The sequence below is a fragment of the Galleria mellonella genome, unplaced genomic scaffold, assembly GCF_026898425.1.
Source record: "Galleria mellonella isolate WM207_F2 unplaced genomic scaffold, CSIRO_AGI_GalMel_v1 utg78, whole genome shotgun sequence".
Taxonomy (NCBI): domain Eukaryota; kingdom Metazoa; phylum Arthropoda; class Insecta; order Lepidoptera; family Pyralidae; genus Galleria; species Galleria mellonella.
In genome coordinates this window covers 5396007-5421079 of record NW_026442151.1, presented here as the reverse complement: position 1 = coordinate 5421079, position 25073 = coordinate 5396007, and the positions used below count along the sequence as shown (strand labels likewise).

The 25073-nt window shown below is 32.6% G+C and overlaps 2 protein-coding genes across 6 annotated transcripts in view; one reads left to right on the top strand and one right to left on the bottom strand.

Annotated features, from left to right (window-relative positions):
- The window catches only part of LOC113517463 (integrin alpha-9-like), a 33479-nt gene extending 25872 nt beyond the window's left edge, over positions 1 to 7607 (bottom strand). For 2 of the 4 annotated variants that reach the window (XM_031912305.2, XM_026902129.3), the window contains exons 1-4: positions 7349 to 7607; positions 5437 to 5467; positions 3793 to 3951; positions 1976 to 2110 (exon numbers count right to left, since the gene is read on the bottom strand). In XM_031912305.2, coding sequence (XP_031768165.2) covers positions 1976 to 2110; positions 3793 to 3951; positions 5437 to 5467; positions 7349 to 7402 — 379 coding nt within the window. In that variant the 5' untranslated portion in view covers positions 7403 to 7607. Of the gene's footprint in view, positions 1 to 1975; positions 2111 to 3792; positions 3952 to 4560; positions 4703 to 5436; positions 5468 to 7348 lie in introns of those variants that run through there. The other 2 variants (XM_031912307.2, XM_026902130.3) reach the window with 2 other exon arrangements.
- The window catches only part of LOC113517323 (integrin alpha-PS5-like), a 29335-nt gene continuing 10279 nt past the window's right edge, over positions 6018 to 25073 (top strand). Inside the window, exons 1-15 of one of the 2 annotated variants that reach the window (XM_052901637.1) lie at positions 6018 to 6036; positions 9074 to 9236; positions 10243 to 10343; positions 11603 to 11664; positions 13485 to 13521; positions 15587 to 15691; positions 17496 to 17576; positions 18205 to 18297; positions 19117 to 19205; positions 20264 to 20473; positions 21486 to 21585; positions 22402 to 22587; positions 23712 to 23806; positions 24477 to 24573; positions 24810 to 24964. In XM_052901637.1, the coding sequence (XP_052757597.1) occupies positions 9154 to 9236; positions 10243 to 10343; positions 11603 to 11664; positions 13485 to 13521; positions 15587 to 15691; positions 17496 to 17576; positions 18205 to 18297; positions 19117 to 19205; positions 20264 to 20473; positions 21486 to 21585; positions 22402 to 22587; positions 23712 to 23806; positions 24477 to 24573; positions 24810 to 24964 (1494 nt within the window). In that variant the 5' untranslated portion in view covers positions 6018 to 6036; positions 9074 to 9153. Of the gene's footprint in view, positions 6037 to 7673; positions 7825 to 9073; positions 9237 to 10242; positions 10344 to 11602; positions 11665 to 13484; positions 13522 to 15586; positions 15692 to 17495; positions 17577 to 18204; positions 18298 to 19116; positions 19206 to 20263; positions 20474 to 21485; positions 21586 to 22401; positions 22588 to 23711; positions 23807 to 24476; positions 24574 to 24809; positions 24965 to 25073 lie in introns of those variants that run through there. The other variant, XM_026901976.3, reaches the window with a different exon arrangement.

Genomic DNA, 25073 nt, shown 5'->3' with positions numbered 1-25073 from the left:
TCGCTTTTAGCGATAAGGTCGCCCAATATTTTCTCATTGTGATTATTTCTTGTAATTATTTATATCTAGAATAAGTTTACTGTTGTAATCTTTTGGAGGAAACAATAAAGAGTATCTATCTATCTATCTATCAATCTGTAAGTATACCTATACTTACAGATTAGTTCCATAGATATTTTATCAAAATCGGTTACGTAGTTTAATTTTAAAATCAAATAAACCGGTTTTGCAAGAATTGGAAAACAATTTTAATTCCATAATCATAAACTCCATTACAACTACACACAAATTAATTATTCTCAACTAGGCCATATTATTTATTTATCGATTTTTCCCAATTTTCCGCTCACTTTCGGTTATCGTCTTACAATGAATAAGATATACTTTTATGGTGCTCCGTACCACATCATAGTCAATTCGTGTTTTTACCGTGAAGCAGTTGTTTGCATGGCTGTGTTTCGGTTTGAAGGGTGGGATATGATAGTGAATTTACAGGATACAGAGGAATAACACCTGAGTCCTCAGGAATGACAACGCATGGGGGGTATGAGCGAAACAGTATACCGTGTTATGTCCATGGTACTGCTCATGTCTATAGGCGACGGTTACCACTTTCCATCAGGTGGGCCGTCAGCTTGTTTACCATTTTATGTTGCATAAAAAACTTATTACGATTAAAAATGTTTTTGATTTTTGTAATTTTACTAACTCATACGAGTACCTGCATATGGATATGGATTTCATAGTGATTACTTAAGGTATTAAAAAAGTTTGCTACTTCTATCATATTTCACACCTTTTTATAAACAAATTCACTTTCACATTTATAACATTAGTAAGGAAGTAAAATAATTAGAGAGCATATCCTGGCCTCGAATGAGTTGACTGACCCATCAAGTATAACGGTTACAAATTATTTTTCAAATAAAATTTTATTCCAAGCAAAATGTAACCAGAATATTTAAAGATTGGATTACTATTTACGATGAAACAAAAGGTCAACGTCATCATTTAACGTGTATTGCTAAAATCTCTGCTAAATGAATGACGGATTTGAATGAAATTTGACACAGAGACAGAAGATATCCTAGACTAATTAACTAAGACTAAATACATACCAGAGAGAGACTTTGTACAAAAGTCGATTGCTTGGGTACCTTTGTCCCATTCGTGTTTCAACCGTGAAGCAGTTATGATACCCCCCATACGTTGCCAACGTATGGGGGGTATCATGGGCGAAACAGTATACTCTGTTATGTCCATGGTACTGCTCATGTCTATAGGCGACGGTTACCACTTTCTATCAGGTGGGCCGTCAGCTTGTTTGCCATTCTAAGTTGTATAAAAAAAAAAACAGAAAACTTTGTTAGTTTATTAATATATATACAACTCAAATGGCTTCCCATTCGTCAACGCAGAAACCTTAGTCTCCCTTCTTAACCCCCAGTCTCCTAATTACTTAAGCAGCAAATTTCAGTACCTATTTGAAACTTACGATCATTACCTACGTTGCAGTGATACTCTCCAACTATCTATCCCCTCTCATCGTACTGGATTCGTTTCAAATTCTCTTAACCTACATTCTTCATGACTCTGGAACGCGCTTATACGATTAAGAGACTACCGACTACACCGTCTTTCAGAAAAACGCTCATGCTCAGTTTTATAGTTTATCCGAGCAGTAAGTATTATTATCATTTTCGTATATAACATAGTATATATAGTATTTTTATTCGTTTAATATATAATTTTAGTATGTATGTATATCAATGGTTACTAGTACCGAATTCGAGTATTCTGACACTTTCTTACGGACAGGGAAAGAATGTATATATATATATATATATATATATATATATATATATATATATATATATATATATATATATATATATATATATATATATATATATATATATATATATATATATATATATATATATAATGAATAATCCTATAAAGTCAATATTTGTACCTGTTTTTGTATCTGGAGTCATTTTTTCAAAGTTCATATCGATCTCATTGCAATATGTTACGTTAGAGACGAATGGATCCTTTAAAGAACAGCTGTAGACTTTTCCATATCGATCGCTATTTGGTGAACCAATCACTGAAAACATAAATTATAATTGTATTTACTTATTTAGTATTTGGTAAATTTAATTCATTCGACTTCAACCTCTTAATTGAATTTAACTTCTCTAATAATCTGAGATCTAAAATCTAAAATGTAATGTAATTTAAAATCTAATGATTTAAAGTACTTCAAAGTTTGAAGATGAAGGACTTTAACCAGTGCGTGTTGTCATTGATACTTTATGGAATCAAAACACGATCCTACACGGTTGCAAAAGCTTCAAGTAGCTCAGTGGGCTGTAAAGAGGACTATGCTCGGAATTTCTTTGCGTGATAAAATCCGAAATAAGGATATCTACAGAAAAGTCAAAGTAATCGACATTGTCCGAATGATAAGCAAGCTGAAATGGCAATAGGCTGGTCACATAGCTCACAGAACAGACAAACGGTAAAGGTTCTTATTTAGCTATCTCGTGCGGGCAAATGCATTGTAGGACGACCTTCAATAGATGGAGTGACGATTGGCCTCAAATCTATTGCAAGGAATCAGTGAATGCAGGTGACTTGGGATTGTTCCTTATGGCATTCTACAGGGGAGGCCTATGTTCAGAAGTGGATAGATTATAACTGATATGATGATGATGATAAACAATTTAAATCTGATCCATAAAAATCTTACTTCAATGGTGACAAAATCAGTTACTGTAATTTAAAAACTAAACTGCTGAAACAATTTCAATAAAATTTCTGTGAGACCGATCTAAAAGTTGCATGTCTATGTATATCCACAAAAAAGCCAATTTTAATTCTGACAAAATCAGTTATTTTGATCTATTGACTAAACTACTAAACAGATTTTGGATTCGATGGAATCAATCCGTAAGTATATTCTATATTATTGATGGAATTATGAGGTAACAAACATAAAAAAGTTCCATCGTATTAAAAACATTCTCCTTTTTTTAAGAAAGTTGAAATGAGTAGTTTTTGTAACTATTAATATAGAAACATCTTCTTAAAAATAATCTTATACTAAATTCTAATCGATACATGGCGTCATTTATTTCAAGACAATAGCATCATGGATAGTACAGCGTATCCTTTGATATACGCAATGTTTATATGTGTTTATGTAATCCCCAATAAAGGAAATATATATTTACTATTGGACAGTTGACGGCTGATATGAAATGGTATGTAGGCAACAGTTACCACTTTCCATCAAGTGCGCCTTCAGCTTGTTATTCCAAATTGTTACCATATTAAATTGAAGAAAAAAATACCAAGCAATCATTAGAAACTACCGATAAAAGTGAAAACTATGAGCATGCCAGTGATTTGAACTCAATAAGATCCTGCCCATCTAAAAATCGCCTCTAAGATGTACCTAAAGAAGCTTTCGCATCAAATATTATCCATGCCTATAAATTTTAATTGATAATAAAAAAAAATAATAATAGTAATAATTACCAGAGGGAGACTTTGTACAAAAGTCGATTACTTGGGTACCTCTGTCCCATTTGTGTTTCAACCGTAAAGCAGTTGTGTTTGCATGGCTATGTTTCGGTTTGAAAGGTGGGATATGGCGTGAATTTACTGGGTACGGAGGAATAACACCTGAATCCTCAGGAATGGCAACGCATAAGGGGGCATCATGGGCGAAACTGTTTACCATTCTAAGTTGTACAAAAAAAAAATAATAAACTTTATTCTTACCCAAATTAACAGTATCCTGCTGATAACCCATTGAATAGCCGAAATCACTACCCTCAGATATGTTTCCTCTTGCGGTCAAAGTAATATACGAAGACTCGTGGAAGTAAATACATACTGCTATGTCAATAATTTGAAAACCAACTGCCAAATATACTGCACCTGTAATAATATGTAGTATTAAGAGTATTAGAATTTACTATTAAAGTCTTTCATTTCTTTTTTATTCATTTAACAGTTTCCTCTTGTCGGTGCAACTATTTCGTGCATTTTCTTCCAGCCAGCTCTATCCCAGGCCATATCTTTGACCTCCCTATACGACATGACACCTTGTGTTTCTTTTATCTGTCCCATATTGTTATTCCTCGGTTTTTCCCTTCCTCTTTTGCTCTCTATTTTTCCTTGTAATACGTTCTTTAAACAATCATCATGTCGTATAAGGTGGCCCAGCATTTTGCCACTTCTATTCTCTATTGTTTTTATTAATGTTCTTTTCTCATTCACTCTAGTATATAGATACTATAGTCTCTCATTAAACACCGATTTTGTTGATTCTATTTGCAATGAAAATATTCGATTTACATAACACATCGAGTGTTTTGTTGAATCGAATATTATCGAATATAACATTAGAACATTCTTGACTACTTTATCTGCAATTATATTTGTAATATTTATTATATCTTAATAACAAAATATAACCTAAAAGTTACTAAATTAATATTTAAAAAGAATAATATAAATAAACATTTAATAAAAAAAAAAACTCACCTCTCATTTTCAAATAAACACTAGATTATTTATTAATGTATTATTTTAATTTTTAATTCCACATAAAACCCTTCATGTCGAGTACGTTACAAAATAATAATCCAAGGCAAAGGAGGAAAAAGTAATACACAGGTATACATACTATATATATATATATATATATATATATATATATATATATATATATATATATATATATATATATATATATATATATATATATATATACATAATATATATGTATGCGTATAGCAATAGATGTTTGTATAATATGAGTAGTTTGCCTAACCTATTTGTAAGCGATTCTGTGCAGTTCTAAGGTAACCTTATATTTTTCGGGATAAAAGCCCTTCTGTACGTGAAAGGGTCTATGGCTAAATACATGTATAAGACCAGTTGAACAGTTATGCATATATATGAATATATACTTTCTACTTTTACTTAAGAACATTATTTTACGTAAATAAAAAAAAAGAAATTGGATTTATTTTTAACTCACTTGCTAAATTTCTGAATTGAAATTTAATCACGATGGTTTCCAGGAGAAACCGCGTGAAGGTCGACCTGAAAGTTATATTGCTAGTAACGGGGATTAACGTTCCTATTACTAAAAATGCTTCTCCCTTCTAAATAATCGTGGAGCCTTCATGACGAGCCACTTAACTTATCTTCGTCCTTACCACTCCAAACATTATTCGCTGATGCCCGACAACGTATTGTGGGTGACCATGGGCGGCGGTAGTCACTTACCATCAGGTGAGCCGCATGCTCCTTTGCCCCCTATGTTGTAAAAAAAAATCTTGTCAGGTCGACCTCCACACGGCCCTTTCTGGAAACCATTGTGATTGAATCTTGATGATTTGCTTTCATACTAACCTACCATCCACCATTGAAGCCCCGGCAGCATCTACGGAAAGCGTAGGCAAAGTTACTATTCCTTTTGCACGTCATAAAATAAATATTAGTGTAAAGAATAAAATAATCATCGCATTCACAATAAGTTTTATTACATTTAAACCACAAAATAATAATCATTAACCAAAACTGATTTATTTCCTTCCCGTTTCTCGCTTACGTTATCCGTTGTGGTCCCATACACCAACTTGTCATGGCGGATTATAATTTAATTACTCAAAACTAAGTACCGATACAATTCAAAATCAATTCGTTCGAAAATAACACAAATGAAGAGCTGTCTTTTTAAGCAATATCGTAATTAATAATTATAAAAGACACAATTCGAATTTTAAACTAGGTATACTACCCGCCAATCCAATATCCATACCTATTTCTCGCTAACGATATTATTACACTAAACAATTTATAGGTATATCATATGTAACATATATAGAGGAATATTTGGTTTGAATATTATTACAACATTCATCATTGACATTATTGAACATCTGTCCATAAATGATTGAAACATTAACCGATCCGGCAATAGCTGTTTTGGGCTCTATCGCTGTCTACCAGGTTTGCTTTTCTTATTGGAATAAAAACTATCTTAACTCACAAGTTGGTGTAAAATATACATACATAAATATACATTTATAAATTGAAGTATAATAAATTAGTTGACCAGATTCAGAGATTAGCAAGAATAAACATCATAACACGAGATTTTTTTATATTAAGATAATTTATTTATAATATTGAGATATATAGATACATGATAATCATATAAAATAATAGTTCCATAAATACGATAGTGTAATAACTTATTACTTCGGACGGCGACTAGCCAAAAATAAATGACAAAAAAAAAATATAACATTAACAAAAAATAAAATTCCAAATTCAAATTTCCCTCCATACTATATAGTGATAAAAATTTCGTACAGGCCCAAGCCACTTCGAACAAAAAAATGTTTGTATAAAATCTATGCAATTAATTCATTGAATACAAAAATATACATTATAAAGTAAAGAGATCTTTTATAGTATATATAGATATCGGTATTATGGATAGATACACATTATTATAAGATACACGAATAAACGTACTGTAACACCATGAATATTTATTTTCTATATTGATACATCCAGGTGGTTGCGTAAATTCATTTTCGAAGTTCATCAATATAAAGGTAAGCCGACTGTGTTCATATAAAATGACCTTATCTGTCTCACTCGTATATTTTATCACTCAAGTATTGTTGGCATCCAATTATAGAATATTAATATGCTAGCATGTTATGAAGCTCTAAGCTTGGCTGAATATAGGTACGTTTATATAATTATCTAAATTTGTTGTGGAGCATAAATAGCCACATTATAATAGGCGTACTTAAGGGGGAATACGGTATCTTAGAATTATCTAGTGCCACCCACCCCAGATAATTAGTTAGTTTAATAATGACTTAAGTAGTTGTGATCACTTCTACGCAAAAACATATGCTCTTTTTTTAATAGTGCAAGCCCCTAAAAATAAATAATAAATACTTACCAATGCCCATTATATTTTAGATACATATGAATCCACTACAAAGATATTAGCGTGACGACTGTTACACTAAGTGTAACCTTTTGTATCTTAACAGCTCCTAAAAATGCTACGAAATTAGAAATACACGTACAATATGGATTGAAGAGGCACAGAGGCAACTTTTTACCTAAGTAAGATAACATACTCTAGTTACATTTATGTTTCAAAAAACTATGGATTTTATAATAATTTTTAGAATCTACTTGGATCTTCATCTTATCTTACTAATATAATAAAATATAACTCGACAATATTTGTACATGGGAGATATTTAAGAAAAAAATATATGAGGAGTCTTACACTTCTGTTCTGGCATCTAATAGTAATACCAAAATTAAAAAAGTTAAGTTCCATTTTTAAAAAAGTTGTCTATATGTGTCTAACATTTTGTACCGGCACCACACAAAAACTACTGTCACAAATTAGATGCAGTATTCACAGTTATGTTTCTTGAAGTCTACCTTAAAATCTGGTATATGTTTTATTTTAATACGCCATCTACAAGTGGACTATTTCGTTGATATTTCTGCTTTTGAAATTCAAGCGTATGAAGTAAGGGGGAAATAACTAGTTATTAATAAAATAAATTACAGACAAATGAACTCATCAATATTGGTAGAGAATATATCTATTGATACGTATAGAGTCACATACTATAATTAGTCACAATTTATTATTTGAATTTCGAATTTTCCTTATGTTATTTGTTTATGTGTACATCGGTTGCCAGTTCTAATTTATTGAGTGTTGCATTTGCCTCATCATGTACTCGTATTGTAAGTATTAAATAATTACTTTATTAATTTATAATTTTATTTATAATTCTTTTTAATGTGAATAGGATCGTTTTTTTTTCGCTCCTATTTGTCGTGTCGCGAGATTGCTTTATAAAATATTACCGGATATCGAACGCCTACTGTACTACTGTAATAATGCCTACGTTAATATAAAATTAACTGGGAATAATAATGATGTATACAATGTATCGTACTTATTGGTACAAACCACACCCAAACCGAAGGATGTTGTTTTCTGAGTTTGAATAAGTAACAAATATATTGAATACTTAGTCATTGAAACTAAAATAAATATATATCGATTTCTTTTATTTATATTTAAGAAAAACCTTTTAAAAAATTAAACGTTTTTTCTACACCGTTTTAAACATCCGTAGAAAAATTGTACAAAGGTTTTTTTTTTATATACCACTGAGGTGGCAAACAAGCATACGGCCCACCTGATGGTAAGCGGCTACCCTAGACTATGAACGCCTGCAATACCAGAGGTATTACGCGCGTGTTGCCGACCCTGAAGAAACCTTTTTACCTCCCTATTGAAGAACCCCATGCTGTAGTCTCTTGGGAAAACCTCGGCAGGGAGCTCATTCCATAACCTGAGTGTTTGTGGGATAAAACATCTCTAAAACCGCGTTGTACGCGACCATTTAGGCTGTAGGGTATGAGGGTGAACTCCCTGTCGATGTCGAGCCGTACGATGATAGAAAGTGGCCGTAGGCATCATACCCTTTATTTATTCATCCGTCTGTCACAGCGCTATATTTCAGCTCTAGCGCCTACCTATTTTCAGCGCTATACTACGTGTGCTACCAATTTTAAATTTAGAACACATTTACAAAAAAAAACAATATTTTTTTAAATTTTCTTTTCTAGTGTTTTTAAAACTTTCAAAATGGGTCTACTAATCTATCTAGGAAATATCTCTCCATGTAATAGTATGGAGGGACTTTATTTACAATTACTTAAACCGTTTATTATTTATTCTTATATCGCATTGTTTTCAAGTTATAATAGAAAATATGAAACAAAAATACTTATTTAGTGTAACAACTATTCCGTATTTTTTTTAATCATAAAAAAGAAAACTTAAATAAATATGAGCTTCTTAGAATATAATTCAGAACGTGTTTTCATTCATTCAATATTCGATTCGAAGTATCATTAAATATATTTCTTTTCGAGTATTTCTTTAGTAAAAGAATATTAACATAATGTGACTATTTTTCAGATTTATGGTGTCTTTTAGTATTATTATATACACGTATATCGGGATCGGAGTCAAAGACGGATTACTACCATGAATTGTCTATGGCGAGACTTACCGCTCCAACAGCTATATCGAATGATAGTCTTTTCGGCTACAGCATTACGTATGTGCCGAAAAATAAGAGGTAATTTTTTTATATCACGACTGTGCTAAACAAGAATACAGCCCGTCTATTCGACGTCCGTATTAGGCGGACTGTGTGCCTAATATCGTTAACGATTACTGTAGCCTATGGATACCTGCAACATTAAGGATGTGGGGGAAAGGGATTGTTAGTAATGAGAAATAATAGTAATGAAAATGTAAATTCTTAAATTCGTCACAATTGGCTAACTGATCTGTTTTCATCCTCATCTGTTCCCTCCCTGATGCCCCGACAGTGTATACCGACAGCGCAGGCGAGGTTCCATTCCATTTTTATGCAAAAAAAAACCTAGGAGTATCAGGTACGCTTTGCCGATTCTAAAGAAACCTTAATACACCCTTTTTAAAGAAGCCCATTCTGAGTTTTTAGGGAAAACCTCGGCAGGCAGCTCATTTCATAGCCTGAACGTTCGCGATAGGAAACTCTGAAATCTCTGTAATTATTAAATACTAATCTATCAAATATCCTAACAATAAGGATTCATTGTTATGCTAGTATCTTATAATTTTATTGCTATGATCCATATAAAAATGGCCAGTTCCTCTTTTCCCTACCAACGTTTCTCTAAGATTTTGTAAATGTAAGTGTTGTCTGCTCTAACTCTAAAGATAAGATATTTTTTTGTCCCGAAAAGTAAACATGAGCCCTACCACGTAGTGCGTAGGGGTCAGTACATTTGCCGGGTCAGCTAATTTAAACCTGACTTTCATATTATAAAAAGGAAAGATTTTTTTGTTTGTAATGGACAAAATAAAAAATTCATAATCGATTTTAAAAATTATTTTAGTTACACCTAGAAAGTTACATTATCAATGAATCATATGGTCTAGGTTTTATTTAAAAAAAATCCGTGCGAAGGTAGAAAGGATTGCTAGTAATATTACAAATATGAAAGAAAGACGGCCGTCTTAGTTTAATTACAAAATAGTATTAAACGTAACGTATGTATATATAACATAGAGCCGAAAATAATTTTCTTTTCCAGATTGATAGTAAGTGCACCAAAAGCGAGTTTTATTGGAGAAATATATAATTGTGATATAGAGCATCAGGACTGCATGTTAATGGATCACGCCTTCACAAGTCGTGAGTTCATAAAATATTTGGTTTTACAAATTTTACCAGAGGAAGATTTTGTACAAAAGTTGTTTGCTTGGGCACCTCTGTCTCATTCGTATTTTTACATTGAAGCAGTTGTGTTTGCATGGCTGTGTTTCAATTTGAAGGGTGGGATATAGCAGTGAATTTATAGGGTACAGAGGAATAACACCTGAGTCCTCAGGAATGGCAACGCATGGGGGGTATCATGAGCGAAACAATATACTCTGTTATGTCCATGGTACTACTCATATCTATAGACGATGGTTACGACTTTCCATCAGGTGGGCCATCAGCTTTTTGCCATTCTAAATTGCATAAAAAAATAAATAAAAGAAAGTCTATAATGGATTAATTATGCAAACATTTTGTGTAATCTCAATAATTTTAACACTAGGTATAAATACAAACTTGCTATTCCAAAATGTCGTTTATAAAAAGTTAATAGGTCTTTTACGGTAATGGGCATTAAGATGTCGAAGGATATTTTATATCACCTTTTAATCAATTTAAAACTGTTATTAAAAAACACTTATGGAACAAAGCCATACACGAAACAATTACTTGTATGACAAACGTGCATGGTGTTAGTCAATCATGTACAGGCTTTTTAATGACCATGTAGATAAATAGATAGATAGATACTCATAATTGTTTCCTCCGAAAGATTATAATAGTAAACTTATTATAGATAGAAATAATTATAAGAATCATCCAATAATTATAATGATCACAATGAGAAAACAATAACCATGTAATTTTATACAAAATACATATACATAATAAATATATGTAAACTGATAATATATACGTATATATGTTAACAGAGATTAAAAAGAGTAATTTTTAAGTTTCTTGCAGGCACTTCTCAATAGGTAACAACCTTCCAAGCCCTGCAGTAAATTAATAAAATGACGATTCAAAAGTGCTATAAATAAAGATAATTTGAATTTAAATTAAGCGAAAGCACACTAGCACCTAAACTTTGTTTAGATTAGCGCACATAACTGCAACATCTTTTCATATTTCAATTCATACAATGAACAAAGGTTTAGCGAATGAAATGAGCATGTTAGCTAAGCTAATTGTTGTTCTATATATGGTAACATTCCCTTAAAACTTTCTTTTAGTTTTACCTAAGAAAAACAATCACCCATTTATAGAATATTTTATGTACTCAACTCTCGGTATATGAGTAGGTCTTGCATTTGACCTTAACCACTTTTATTTTTATGTTCATGTTTCAGAGACCGAAGACCACTATTCTTGGTTTGGCGCAACAGTAAAAGCAGGAAAGGACTTCTTTGTGGTAATTATATTTTTCTTTATAGTTTTTTATTATTACACGTGTATTTTATAATGTAATGAAAACCAATAATATTGTCTTTTAAATAACGATTAAACAAATCATATTTTAAGAATTCTTCCATGATTAAACATTTAAACAATATACATGTTGATTGTATATGTTTGCTCGATATTTTGACGATAAATGGACGATCGTATAGGACGATTGCTCCCCAAAAAACAAGCGACTTAATCATGAACACACCGATAAATAGTATTATGTTTAGTAAATACCCTACCATGTAAAAAGTTGTTTGTCCTACAAAGAAAAACGGCAGCTTCAATGGTCACAAAATTAAAACGTGATCCCGTTTTAATGCCACATGAGTATGCACAAATACCGATTGCTTGGGTACCTCTATCCCATTCGTGTTTCAACCGTGAAGCAGTTGTGTTTGCATGGCTGTGTTTCGGTTTGGAGGGTGGGATATGGCGTGAATTTACTGGGTACAGAGGAATAACACCTGAGTCCTCAGGAATGGCAACGCATGGGGGGTATCATGGGCGAAACAGTATACTCTGTTATGTCCATGGTACTGCTCATGTCTATAGGCGACGGTTACCACTTTCCATCAGGTAGGCCGTCAGCTTGGTTGCCATTCTAAGTTGTATAAAAAAAAATATTACGGCATTTAATTCATTATCATTTATTATTCTTATTCACAGTGATATCACCTGTGAAAAATCACGAATTGTGATTTTAGCTCGCAATGAATTAATGTTGTATTCACTACTATTTCCTATTGAAAATAATATATAAATTATATTTTTATGATAGACGTTTTAACACAGTGGGATAAAGTCTCTATTCGCTCGTTCTGTATGGTCCAGTCAATCGTCAGATGTTATTTCACTGCTAACCAACCGCAGCCGATGATACACGAATAGATCCAAACGTAGCGACCATCTGCGGTTTCATTTCAAGTGATATGTAGCACTTTTAGGTAACACTGTTTGTAAAGCGACGTAGCTGCAGTTATATACTCACATGATTTGACATAGAATATGAAATTTCACTTGTGACTTGTGAAATATGCCAAACCTATACAGGAGTGAAATTTGTAACAAATGAATTGCCCAATGCAACAATTCACTTGTTTAAGGTGACCAATCATACTCATTTACTGAGTTTTCACCTTTTTTCGCAAACCGTACTCTTTTAAAACCCTGTACTCTGAAAGTACTCATTTGTATCTTATATATAAAATTCTCGTGTCACGGTGTTTGTTACCAAACTTCTCCGAAACGGCTTTACCGATTTTATGAAATTTTGTGTGCATATTGGGTAGGTCTGAGAATCGGACCCTATAGGATGACCCTCACCAAAATTTTTTTTTTTATTTTTTTAACAAATTTTTCCATTTTTATTTTATTATGATTTAGCATTGAAAAATATATACAACCTCAAATTTTCACCGTTTTACAATCAACGTCTGTTTGTTAATCACTATTTTTATATTCCGCAACAGGGTTGCAAGATGGCAATCGAATATTATAATTGTAGTAGGATAAATTTTCATGTATAGTTCTCGAAATAATGTATATGGTAAAACAACGTATGCCGAGTCAGCTAGTATCTATATAAAATTTAAGAAATGGAACAATGACAAAATAGAACTTAACAAAAGATGGGTAGAAATCTTTCGGCGTTTTAGAGTAAAATATATTCCACATGAAAATTTAAAAGTTTTAATAGAAATCATAATTGAATTGATTTTTTTTATAATATACAAAAAACCATAAAATAAAGTCCATTGTTGGTAACTTGTACTTTTTTTGCAGACTTGTGCACCACGATATTTGACGATAATAAAAAAGGGTAAGTAGATTTTTAATGTTTTACACCAAAACGGTTCAGAGCAACCTCATGTTGCAACTATGTCCGTCTGTCTATCACAGGTCACAGCATTATGTAGTAGCAACTACAATGGATCGCTAACAATTTAAAATTTATAGTGTTTTGACCTGATTCGTATTGCTAAAATAATGTCTCGGAAAATATTTTTATTTTCTTTGCTCAAGTCAAGTCTAGTTTTAAGGAAGTGAAAAATAAATGAAAATATTAGTATTACTGTACAGATCCATACATGTGTGTGTATGTATGTGTGTATGGGTGTGTGCGCGCGCACGGGTGTGTGTGTTTGTATGTGTATGTGCGTATATATGTTTATATAAGTACTAACAATACAGCCCTATTTCTCACGGCTAGATAGAATTTATAAAAATAACATATACAACTTATATTACTCACTGATAATGTATCTTTGTATAGGTGAAATTTTTAAAATTATTTTAGTGCTTGTTTAGCTTATCCATTAAAATCAAATCTTTCCTTTTTCTTTATACTGTGTTATTAGTGTAGATATTATAATTTATAATCTGGTGGTCTACCATGAAATGAAATTCCAAATTTTTGGGCTCAATTTCGTGTTTTTGTTTATACCAAAATCGACCCAGTAAATGGAGCTTAACATTTCGTTTATCATAAATCCTATCCTAATAGTCCAGAGGAACGATATTTTAATATTTTTTTTATAATTTTAAACGGCACGTATTATGTAATTTTTACATTAAATTTCTGTTTCGTTCGTCCCCGAAATTTCAGAAAATATTTCATGGTAGGCCCTCTGTAGTCTACGCTACATTACATCGACAAATACACTAAATATTACTTATATCACCTAAATATTCCATTAATTATAAAAGAAAAATATTCAAATATCGTCGAATTTTATCAGAGGGAGAGTTTGCACAAAAGTCTTCCGCTTGAGTACCTCTGTCCCACTTTTGTTTTCGCCGTGAAGCAGCTGCGCCTTACTGCATAGGCCGTATTTATTGAAGAGTAAGACATGACAATGGAATTACATGATACAGAAACGTAACACCGTAAACAGGCCTCAAGAATGATAACGCATAAAGAGTACCGTGGGTGTTATAATATACTAGCTTTTCCCGCGACTTCGTCGGGGTATGTTCACTAATCGGGACATAAAATAGCCTATATACTTCTCTATCTCAAATAATACGTATATACGGAAATGTTCAAATTTCGTGAAATTGATGTTCGCCTGAGATATAGTAATGACTTATGAATACTCAAAGCTATGCCAAGTCATTTACTGTACATGCTGTACATCTCTGGAATTCACTTCCTATCTATATATATATATTATATATATATATATATATATATATATATATATATATATATATATATATATATATATATATATATATATATATATATATATATATATATATATATATATCACATCCTATTATATATATCACCCCTTAATGACAAATACCTGGAGGAAAATCCCTCAGTCCTTTGGCTTCAGGTCGTTCCTTATGATAGTCTATGGGGGAGGCCTATGTTCAGCAGTGGACAGATATTAGTTGATGATATTTATAATTTTTTTTTTATACAACTTAGAATGGCAAACAAGCTGACGGCCCACCTGATGGAAAGTGGTAAACGTCGCCTATAGACATGAGCAGTACCATGGGCATAACAAAGTATATTGTTTCGCCCATGATACCCCCCATGCGTTGCCATTCCTGAGGACTCAGGTGTTATTCCTCTGTACCCAGTACATTCATGCCATATCCCACCCTTCAAACCGAAACACAGCCATGCAAACACAGCTGCTTCGCGGTTGAAACACGAATGGGACAGAGGTACCCAAGCAATCAACTTTTGTACAAAGTCTCCCTCTGGTAACTTCCTCTGGTAAGTTAATAACCGTTCTCCCCCCCTCCGTTCATTGGGAGAGGCCGGTGAATTAAAAATTTATAAAATATTTTAGGTCTATTTACCTTTATCTATTATGCTTTGTTATAATATGCTTGTGTAAAAAATCTATTTTTACATGAATTTACAGTAAACGGAACACAAAGCCGCTGCTATAAGTATTCAAGTGCATCTAAGCACTTTCGACCAGATAATTTGAATATAGTTTATGACAAAACAGTCAAGGGTCCCGAGGGTGAGTAAAATAAAATTAATCTAATCTATTTATATTTAAAATTATAGAATTGTAGATATTTTAAGAGTAGCATAATTTTAAATATATTTTTTATCCTTTTATTATTTTAATAATAGAATTTTTATAACAGATTATTTATATGTAAATATCTTAGATTATATAGATAGAGTATCTTCATACAAATGCTTCGAGAAAAACGGGCCAATATTTTCATACAATTTTGCGTGATAAATAATTATGAGCGATTCCTTTACAAGTTATATATTCATTTTGTCTTATAAATTCTACACTTTTTTAATGCGCAGAAACTCATTTTATTTATTAAATAATTAAATATACATACGTTATGATACACCGTGTGGGTAAATACATATATGGAATATAAATAATAAAAAAACGAGTCGGCTAATTTAATAATTAGCTGACAAAAACTTGACCCGTTTTTAAGGGTCAATGCTCTATTTATACAATTTAAGGTAAATACATATTATTATCATCATCATGAAATTTTATCAATATGTACAATATGTACGTAAATTTACTGGGTACAGAGGAATAACACCTGAGTCCTCAGGAATGGCAACGCATGGGAGGTATCATAGGCGAAACAGTATACTCTGTTATGTCCACGGTACTGCTCATGTCTATAGACGACGATACCACTTTCCATCAGGTGGACCGTCAGCTTGTTTACTATTCTAAGTTGTATAAAAAAAAATAATACATACACATTTCATTTACTACTTACTGACCATTTAGCATGAATAAATACATAAAATGTTAACAGAGATTCAAAAGACTAACTGTTGAGTTTCTTGCGGGCTCTTTTAACAGATAACAACCTTCCTTAGATTCCTTCCTTAGATTTATAAGTCTATTTTAATAAACATGATTTGAGTTTGAGAATCTCTCCTTCAGATAGAACCATAGACAAAGACGTATTCAGTGTAGAATATGACCAATCTGATTATAAAAAATTAGTATAGGCCTCTGGTACTTATATCAATACACATTTTAATTTTATATTCCTACTTTGCTAATTAGTTGTCGTTCTTTAAGCTTTCTTGACATCTTTAGCTTGATGAATTGCAGCAACGTCCCAATTATGTGACAATTTTCTCAAATACAATTTATTTAATTTTCAGTGTTTCTTATTAATTATTTAAACAAATCTCTACAATCGAACTAAAATTTAAATCATCATCATCATCATCTCAGATATTATTTGTCCACTGCTCAACATAGGCCTACCCCATAGACTGCTACAAGGAACGGTTCTAAGCCACCTGCATCCACCGACTTCCTGCATTGCATTTAAGGCATTGCATGTAGTCATGGAGTGACACATGGAGGACAATGGGGGATGGTCCTACACTGCGTTTGCCCTTCGCCACTCAAGAAACTTTATTTAGAAAAACAATTCTCGTGCATGCAATAAATAATTCATATACTTATTAAGCTGTTGCTAAAATTTTGCATTTTAATTTATTTATTTATTAAAAAACAGTTTGAGACCATTTTTTGTAAATTAATATCATTTAGTTTAATAATATTTATTGTCAAAAAAGGTATCTGAACATTTTTTTGAAATAAGTACAATGTTTTTAGTGATAGACGTTATATGCAACGTATTCTATAATAAACGTCTTAGTTCGTAGGCAGAACACTTTTCAAATAAATCAATCAGAAACATTGTAACTTCTTCGATTGTTTTTAAAAATTAATAGATTCTCGTATGTACAACGTTGCCACACTACGGTGAACAAAAGTTATAAATGCTCTTAACGAAATATTGTGATTGCAGAACGTCTAATGAATTCCTATGGATGGAGCATGGTTGTTGCTGGTCGGAATGTGACTGTAGGAGGTCCAGCGGTCTACAAAGGTAATTTGATTTATAAAGCAAAATATATTTTTTACAACAAACTGACAAACTCTTTTACTTTTTATGTTATTTTATATTATGTTATTTTATATATTATAAAATAATATAAAAAGCAAAAAAAAATGTTTGTATTACCTTATATATTTCATCTCCTTTTTTAACAATATGGCATATGATTGTCGCCATTCACAGGATTAAAACGAATTGATTGTCGTAAGAATCATTAAAATCGGCCTACACATTTGTTCTGTACGTATATACATGGGCCTACGTATATACATGGGCCGATAAATACAATGTTCTCCTTTGTGTCACACAGTCGAGTAAAAAAAACAATAAGTAATAAAAAATCGTCACTTTTTAATTTTTCCTGAAAAATTTAGTTCTAATTACCATTTTATTCTCTGGACATATATATATATATATATATGAAATAATGAACGGATTTGAATTATATTTGGAACACAGATTGTGTCCTAACTGAAAACATACTTGATATAATATTTCACACTAGTAAGTAGTAGATTTTATTTAGAGTAGTTTATTTTATTTACATTTATTAAACTTATTAAACTTATTACTATTTTTATTAAACTGTTTGCTAAAATATTTATATTAAACTTCACAGGTCGAGTTATGCAGTACTCTGATATTTATTTGAAATCAGTAAGACCAACTTTGATCTACGGACAGGAATTGGAGTCGATACAGTATAATTTTGGTAAGTAAATAATATTCAATAAAAACCTATTTTCTCTATAATGATACGACGAAAGACTGAATCGTGAATAATCGATTACTTATTCGATTCGTGAAGTAAAATATCGAATGATGAGTAATCCAAATTATGTATTCCATTAACGCATTCAAAGAAAGAAACTTGCATAAATTAACTTTATAGAAATAGAAGGGGGTTCTTTATCTATACTTATAATAAATCTGTAGAGAGGTCAATTCTGTACATAAAAAATATTTCTAAAATAACTATCAGGGGGTGATTAGTGATCGATACTGATGGCAAAATGCAATCAGTAAAATTTTTGTCTTTCTGTCTGTATGTTCGTTATAGAAACAAAAACTACTCGACGGATTTTAACGGAACTTAGTACAATTATTCTTCATACTCCTGGGCAGATTATAGTATACTTTTCATCACGCTACGATCAATAGGAGCAGAGCAGTGAAGGGAAATGTGTCTGTTACATCAAAACCACTGAACCGTGACGAAGGACATAAGCTATTTATTTTACATGGAACGACGGAAACGCGGAAGAAGTCGCGGGCAACAGCTAGTTTTAAAATAAATTTCATATTATATATTTTTGATCGCGATTTTCATTTTTCATAATTTATTTATTTATTTAAACTTTAATGTACAGTAAAATTCGATATACATAATTCTATGTATTTCAATAGAATTTATTTTATATTATTATTATTAGCCTAAAACCTACAGTTATTTTAACTTAAACTTTAGTAATTAAGTACCTAGTAATATGACTTATTTGTAGAGTGAAATTTTAATCATCAATTATTTTAGGTTACAGTATTGCAGTCGGCCATTTTTTAAGAGATGGTGTAACGAGTTTTGCATTCAGCACGCCATATGGTGAAGTTGGATATGGAAAGGTATTTTTATGTTTTTTTTTTTCATATTTAGTCTATATGGAAGAACTATCTCAACAAAATTATATCAAGAGTAGAGCAAGAGCAGTAAAGCAGTTGTGTTTGCATGCATGGCTGTGTTTCGGTTTGAAGGGTGGGCGTAAATGGCGTAAATTTATAGGGTACAGAGGAATGACACCTGAGTCTTCAGGAATGGCAACGTATAGGGGGTATCATGGGCGAAACAGTATACTCTGTTATATCCATAGCACTGCTCATGTCTATAGGCGACGGTTACCACTTTCCATCAGGTGGGCCGTCAGCTTGTTTGCCATTCTAAGTTGTATAAAAAAATAATCCTAGCCGTAAATGTTAAAATGTACAAAGATTTCATTGATTTTGATTAAAAGGATTCTAATAATAAATTGAGAAATAAATAAAGCATTTACATATCTAACGAAAACCTGAATTTGGCTCATAATTCTATACGGATGCCGTAATCAATTAAAAAAGACGCTGAAAAACATTTGCAACATACAAACGGATGTTAAGAATAAGTTGAACACAGAAAATCACCAATGTAGAAGTTCTGCAACAGACTAAGCAACAGCACAAAAGCACAAGCACTACCCATCATAAAAAAAGGAAAATTTCATATCTGGGACATGTACTTAGACATGACAGATATTACCTTTCTATACGTAATTATGATGGGTAAAATTTTTAAAAAGGAGAAGGGTCGGTCGCAGAAAAGTTTTGGTTCTGCAACATCCGGAAGTGGACAGACATTGTGAGTGCAACCGAATTATTCCATCTTGCAAAAGACAGGAACAGATTTCTTGAGCTGACAGCCTACCTTCACTAGTTGGAGAGGTACTATAAGAAGAAAAAATGAATATCCTAATTTAATTCATGAGATACTTTTTCATTCACGACATCAAAACTTTAAGTTACATGCCTATTTTATAATTTGTAAATTTATTTGGATTTTTGTTACTTTAATATTCTTAAATGGCTAAATAGATTTTAATTAAATTAAACACAGAGAGACTAGATGTCATATCCTAATTTCGTACTTTCAGATACTATTATATGATGAGAAGACGAAAAAGTGGTATTCAATTAAAGATAACACTATTGACCGAGTGGGGTCTCTATACGGGGCATCGATGTGTTCTGCTCGCCTCGAGAGAACAAGGTCAGCGCTGTTGGTCGGTGCGCCCGCGCACGCCGCCGATCAACAGTACGATGTCGGTGCTGTATACATTTATACGTTCAGCAGGGACTCGAGTGTAAGTAGCTCGATATACTTGAATACACTGTTGAATATAAATAAGGACTCTCATATACACGAGGTAATAATAATACACAGTAACGATACATGAATACGACGTCAGCGTTGTAAACTTTCAACAGAGACTCGCCGAGTATTGTATATATTACTTGTATATACTTTTTTTAATGTAACTAAGATGTCTCATATAGATTCACAAGTATATAAGTATCAGTACGATATCGACTTCGTATACATTTATAGATTCAACAGGGACTAGCGTGTGAGTATCTGGATATACTTATATACACTGCTGAATGTAAGTAAGGACTCTCATACAGGTAAACAATGTAATAAGAGTTGATGGTCATCAGTATGGTATCACTCCGTATGCATTTATACATTCAACAGGGACTAGCGTGTGAGTATCTGGATATACTTATATACACTGCTGAATGTAAGTAAGGACTCTCATATAGGTAAACAATGTAATAAGAGTTTATGGTCATCAGTATGATATCGCTCCGTATGCATTTATACATTCAACAGGGACTAGCGTGTGAGTATCTGGATATACTTATATACACTGCTGAATGTAAGTAAGGACTCTCATACAGGTAAACAATGTAATAAGAGTTGATGGTCATCAGTATGATATCGCTCTGTATACATTTATACATTCAACAGGGACTAGCGTGTGAGTATCTGGATATACTTATATACACTGCTGAATGTAAGTAAGGACTCTCATACAGGTAATGTAATAAGAGTTGATGGTCATCAGTATGATGTCGTTCCGTATGCATTTATACATTTAGATAGGTTTTTTTATTCATATTAATATTTCTTTGTCTCTTACATGTTTTTAAAATAAACATAACATATTTTATTATAAAGGATTTGTTAATAATAATATAATTATGACTACGTTACAATAATATTAAGGAAAATCAAAAGAGTACATATAAATAGCTTACAGGAAAACACAAATTGTATACGATAAGAGTATATGGTATTATGTTTTATTTTAGAATATGAAGCTTCAATCTACTGTTTACGGTCAAAAGGATGGAAGTTATTTCGGCTACACTCTGGCCAGCCTTGGAGACTTGAACGGTGACGGATGGGACGGTGAGGACTATTAAACACTTTTAATAAGCGTGACCACTTTAAAATACATATACATGTATTTTAAAATGTTTAACTTGACAATTAAACTGATGAACGAATGGAATCTGGTATTTATCCTTACTTATTAACTGTATCACGCGGCTCCGGAAATATCTTAGTTTACGTTAGGATATACCCTATCCGTGTACCGAATTTAATTCAAATTTTTCCAGTAATTTTTTGGGTAAAAGAGTATGAAACATCCAGTTATCCATCGCGGCATCGTTACAAACGTTTGTATGTATTAATAGGATTTAAAAATGTGTTTGTTTTTTGGTTTGTTCCCTCTTAGCGCTTTAACGGCTTAACCAATTAATATTACATTTAGTATATAAGTACTATATGGGATGGAGACGTAGGTTACTGGCCATTAAGGCGGAAATGGATAAAAAAAATACAAAAGAGATTTATCGAGTATGAATGTATACTCGATAAATCTCTTTTGTAATTTTTTTCATTAACCTACGTCTACATCCCATATAGTACTTGTATAGGAAATTTAATACTAATTGGTTAAGCCGTTAAGGCGCTAAGAGGTAACAAACCAACAAACAACTTCGCCGGCGTATCCCGTTAGCGCAGGCGGGGTTACCATGCCATTTTCACCCATCAAAAAAAAAGAACCAACAAACAAACACATTTTCAAATCCTATAATACATATAAACGTTTGTAACGATGCCGCGATGGATAACTGGATGTTTCATACTCTTTTACCCAAAAATTACTGGAAAGATTTGAATTAAATTGTTGGTAAAAACGCAGCATTTTTTTTTCAGAGGTAGCAATTTCAGCACCATATGAAGACGATGGTCGTGGTGCAGTGTATATATACTCCGGGAAGCACTTGCTCACCAAATCGACGAAAGAATTGACCTGGTTGCAGCGCATACAACCGGAAGGATTCCAAGCATTTGGCTTGAGTGTCTCGATTATTGACGATTATGATGAAAATGGTTGTAACGGTATGTTTTATTCACAAAAAATATAAGAAAAAATTCATTTTTTTTTAATTCATGAGGATATTAAAATAGTACATTACTGCAGCGGCCAGCAACTGAGGCATTGATGGACGATCGTGCAAATGTGGGCCGAGGCGTAGCCAAGGCACACATACGTGAGTCCATCAATGCCTAGTTGTGGCCAAGGCTTGTATAGTACTTTTCTCAAACAATGCGCGGAAATCAAAAACACAATTTTACTTTTTAAGTTCAATGATGAATAACGATCAATAATAATTTTTCACGCGCCATAATGTTCCTTTGTTTTTTTCAATAAACATCTTTCTATTTGCAAGCTAGTTCGAAATTTAAATAAAACCTTTTATTAGTTACCACCTTGGTAGCCATATTTCGAAGTAAAAGGTCATTCCATTTTTAAATTACAGGACAGATATGAGTTTACACAGTAATTTATCTGGACGCAAAACACGACATATATGGATTTTCATACAACTTTTGCCGGCCGCTGCCCGCATTTATCTAGCCAGTACGGCAATTTTGATTTATCTCGAAGACGATTGTCAAAATAATGCTCACATTTCCAAGCATGTTTGAGAAAAAGATATTATTTCCCTATTGCGCCACCTACCCCCACTTCTATCTGTTCTCCTTTAACCAAAGGTTGTCTGTAAGATATTGCCCTAGCGTTAGGCCGTTTTTTATATCCTTATGTAAATTTTTTATTTGTACTTTATGCACTTGAATTTTCTAATTGTCATTTACCAGAGGGAGACTGTACAAAAGTCGATTGCTTGGGTTCCTCTGTCCCATTCGTGTTTCAACTGCTTCACAGTTGTGTTTGCATGGCTGTGTTTCAGTCTGAAGGGTGGGATATGGCGTGAATTTACTGGGTACAGAGGAATAACACCTGAGTCCTCAGGAATGGCAACGCATGGGAGGTATCATGGGCGGAACAGTATACTCTGTTATGTCCATGGTACTGCTCATGTCTATAGGGACGGTTACCACTTTCCATCAGGTGGGCCGTCAGCTTGTTCGCCGTTCTGCTATTCCTGAGAACTCAGGTGTTATTCCTCTGTACCCAGTAAATTCACGTATTCATACATACGTATGTAACGTTATTCCAGAATTGGCTATCGGAGCGCCTAATAACAATATGGTCGTTGTGCTTAGGTGCATGGCGACAATCACATTCCGAGTGCAAAAACTAAAACCCGACAAGGTCAGTACTTTTTTTACTTACCCTTGATTTCGTACGCTTGGATTTTGGAAGTGAAAACCAAATATAAGTCATGTATAGATGGCGCATCAAAATAAAATATACTCCAGATTTTTAATTCGATTCTCAGGAATACTACGGTGGAAACTACATCTAATTTAGTCTAGTACACTAAATTAGATGTAGTTTTTGAGTAAAGTCGGAACAAAAATACAGATAGACAGAAAGAGGGAGACTTTGTACAAAAGTCGATTGCTTGGGTACCTCTGTCCCATTCGTGTTTCAACCGTGAAGCAGCTGTGTTTGCACGGCTGTGTTTCGGTTTGAAGGGTGGGATATGGCGTGAATTAACTGGGTACAGAGGAATAACACCTGAGTCCTCAGGAATGGCAAGGCATAGGGGGTATCATGGGCGAAACAGTATAACTCTGTTATGTCCATGCTACTGCTCATGTCTATAGGCGACGGTTATCACTTTCCATCAGGTGGACCGTCAGATTGTTTGCCATTCAAAGTTGGATAAAAAAAAAGATAGACAGAAAAAAAAAATTTTTACTTACATAGGTATTCAATGATTCAAAATTCAACCATATAATATATATATATATATATATATATATATATATATATATTACGATTAGTTTAAAACAAAATATTTTTATTTTTTTTCCAGGAAAAACTTAGAAGTACTTCAACAACAGGACCCTTATTTAAATTTCATTCGTGTATCGATATCGAGTATCCTAAAAAATTGAAGCATATCTATGCAAGTAAGTTTTATAGATATTATTTCTTAGATGTCATATTACAACTTTGTGCTTTTCTAAATTGAACCTTGTTGTAAGAATCGCAACGACCAAATTTGAAGAAAACCGCCAACAAATCTAGCAATCAATCATTTGTTTGAACATACGATCTCTCGTTCAATAACTGATTCGATCAACCATTCAATCAAACATTAAGTCACGCATTAAATATAATTAATCAATTGTTTCCCCACCCTCAGATGTCTCTGTGACAATTGCAATAATACACCAGAACTGCAAATTAAAAAATGCAACAGACAACAGCGGTACGGTGTTGACGCATTATATACCGGTGCATGTATTGTACAATAAAACAACGAAATACTGTAGAGACGTGACAATTGCTACACCACTGGTAAGAAGCATATCATCATCATTTCAGCCATTATCCGTCCACTGCTGGACATAGGCCTCCCCCATAGACTGCCATAAGGAACGGTCCGGTCGATAAAAAGCATATTGTG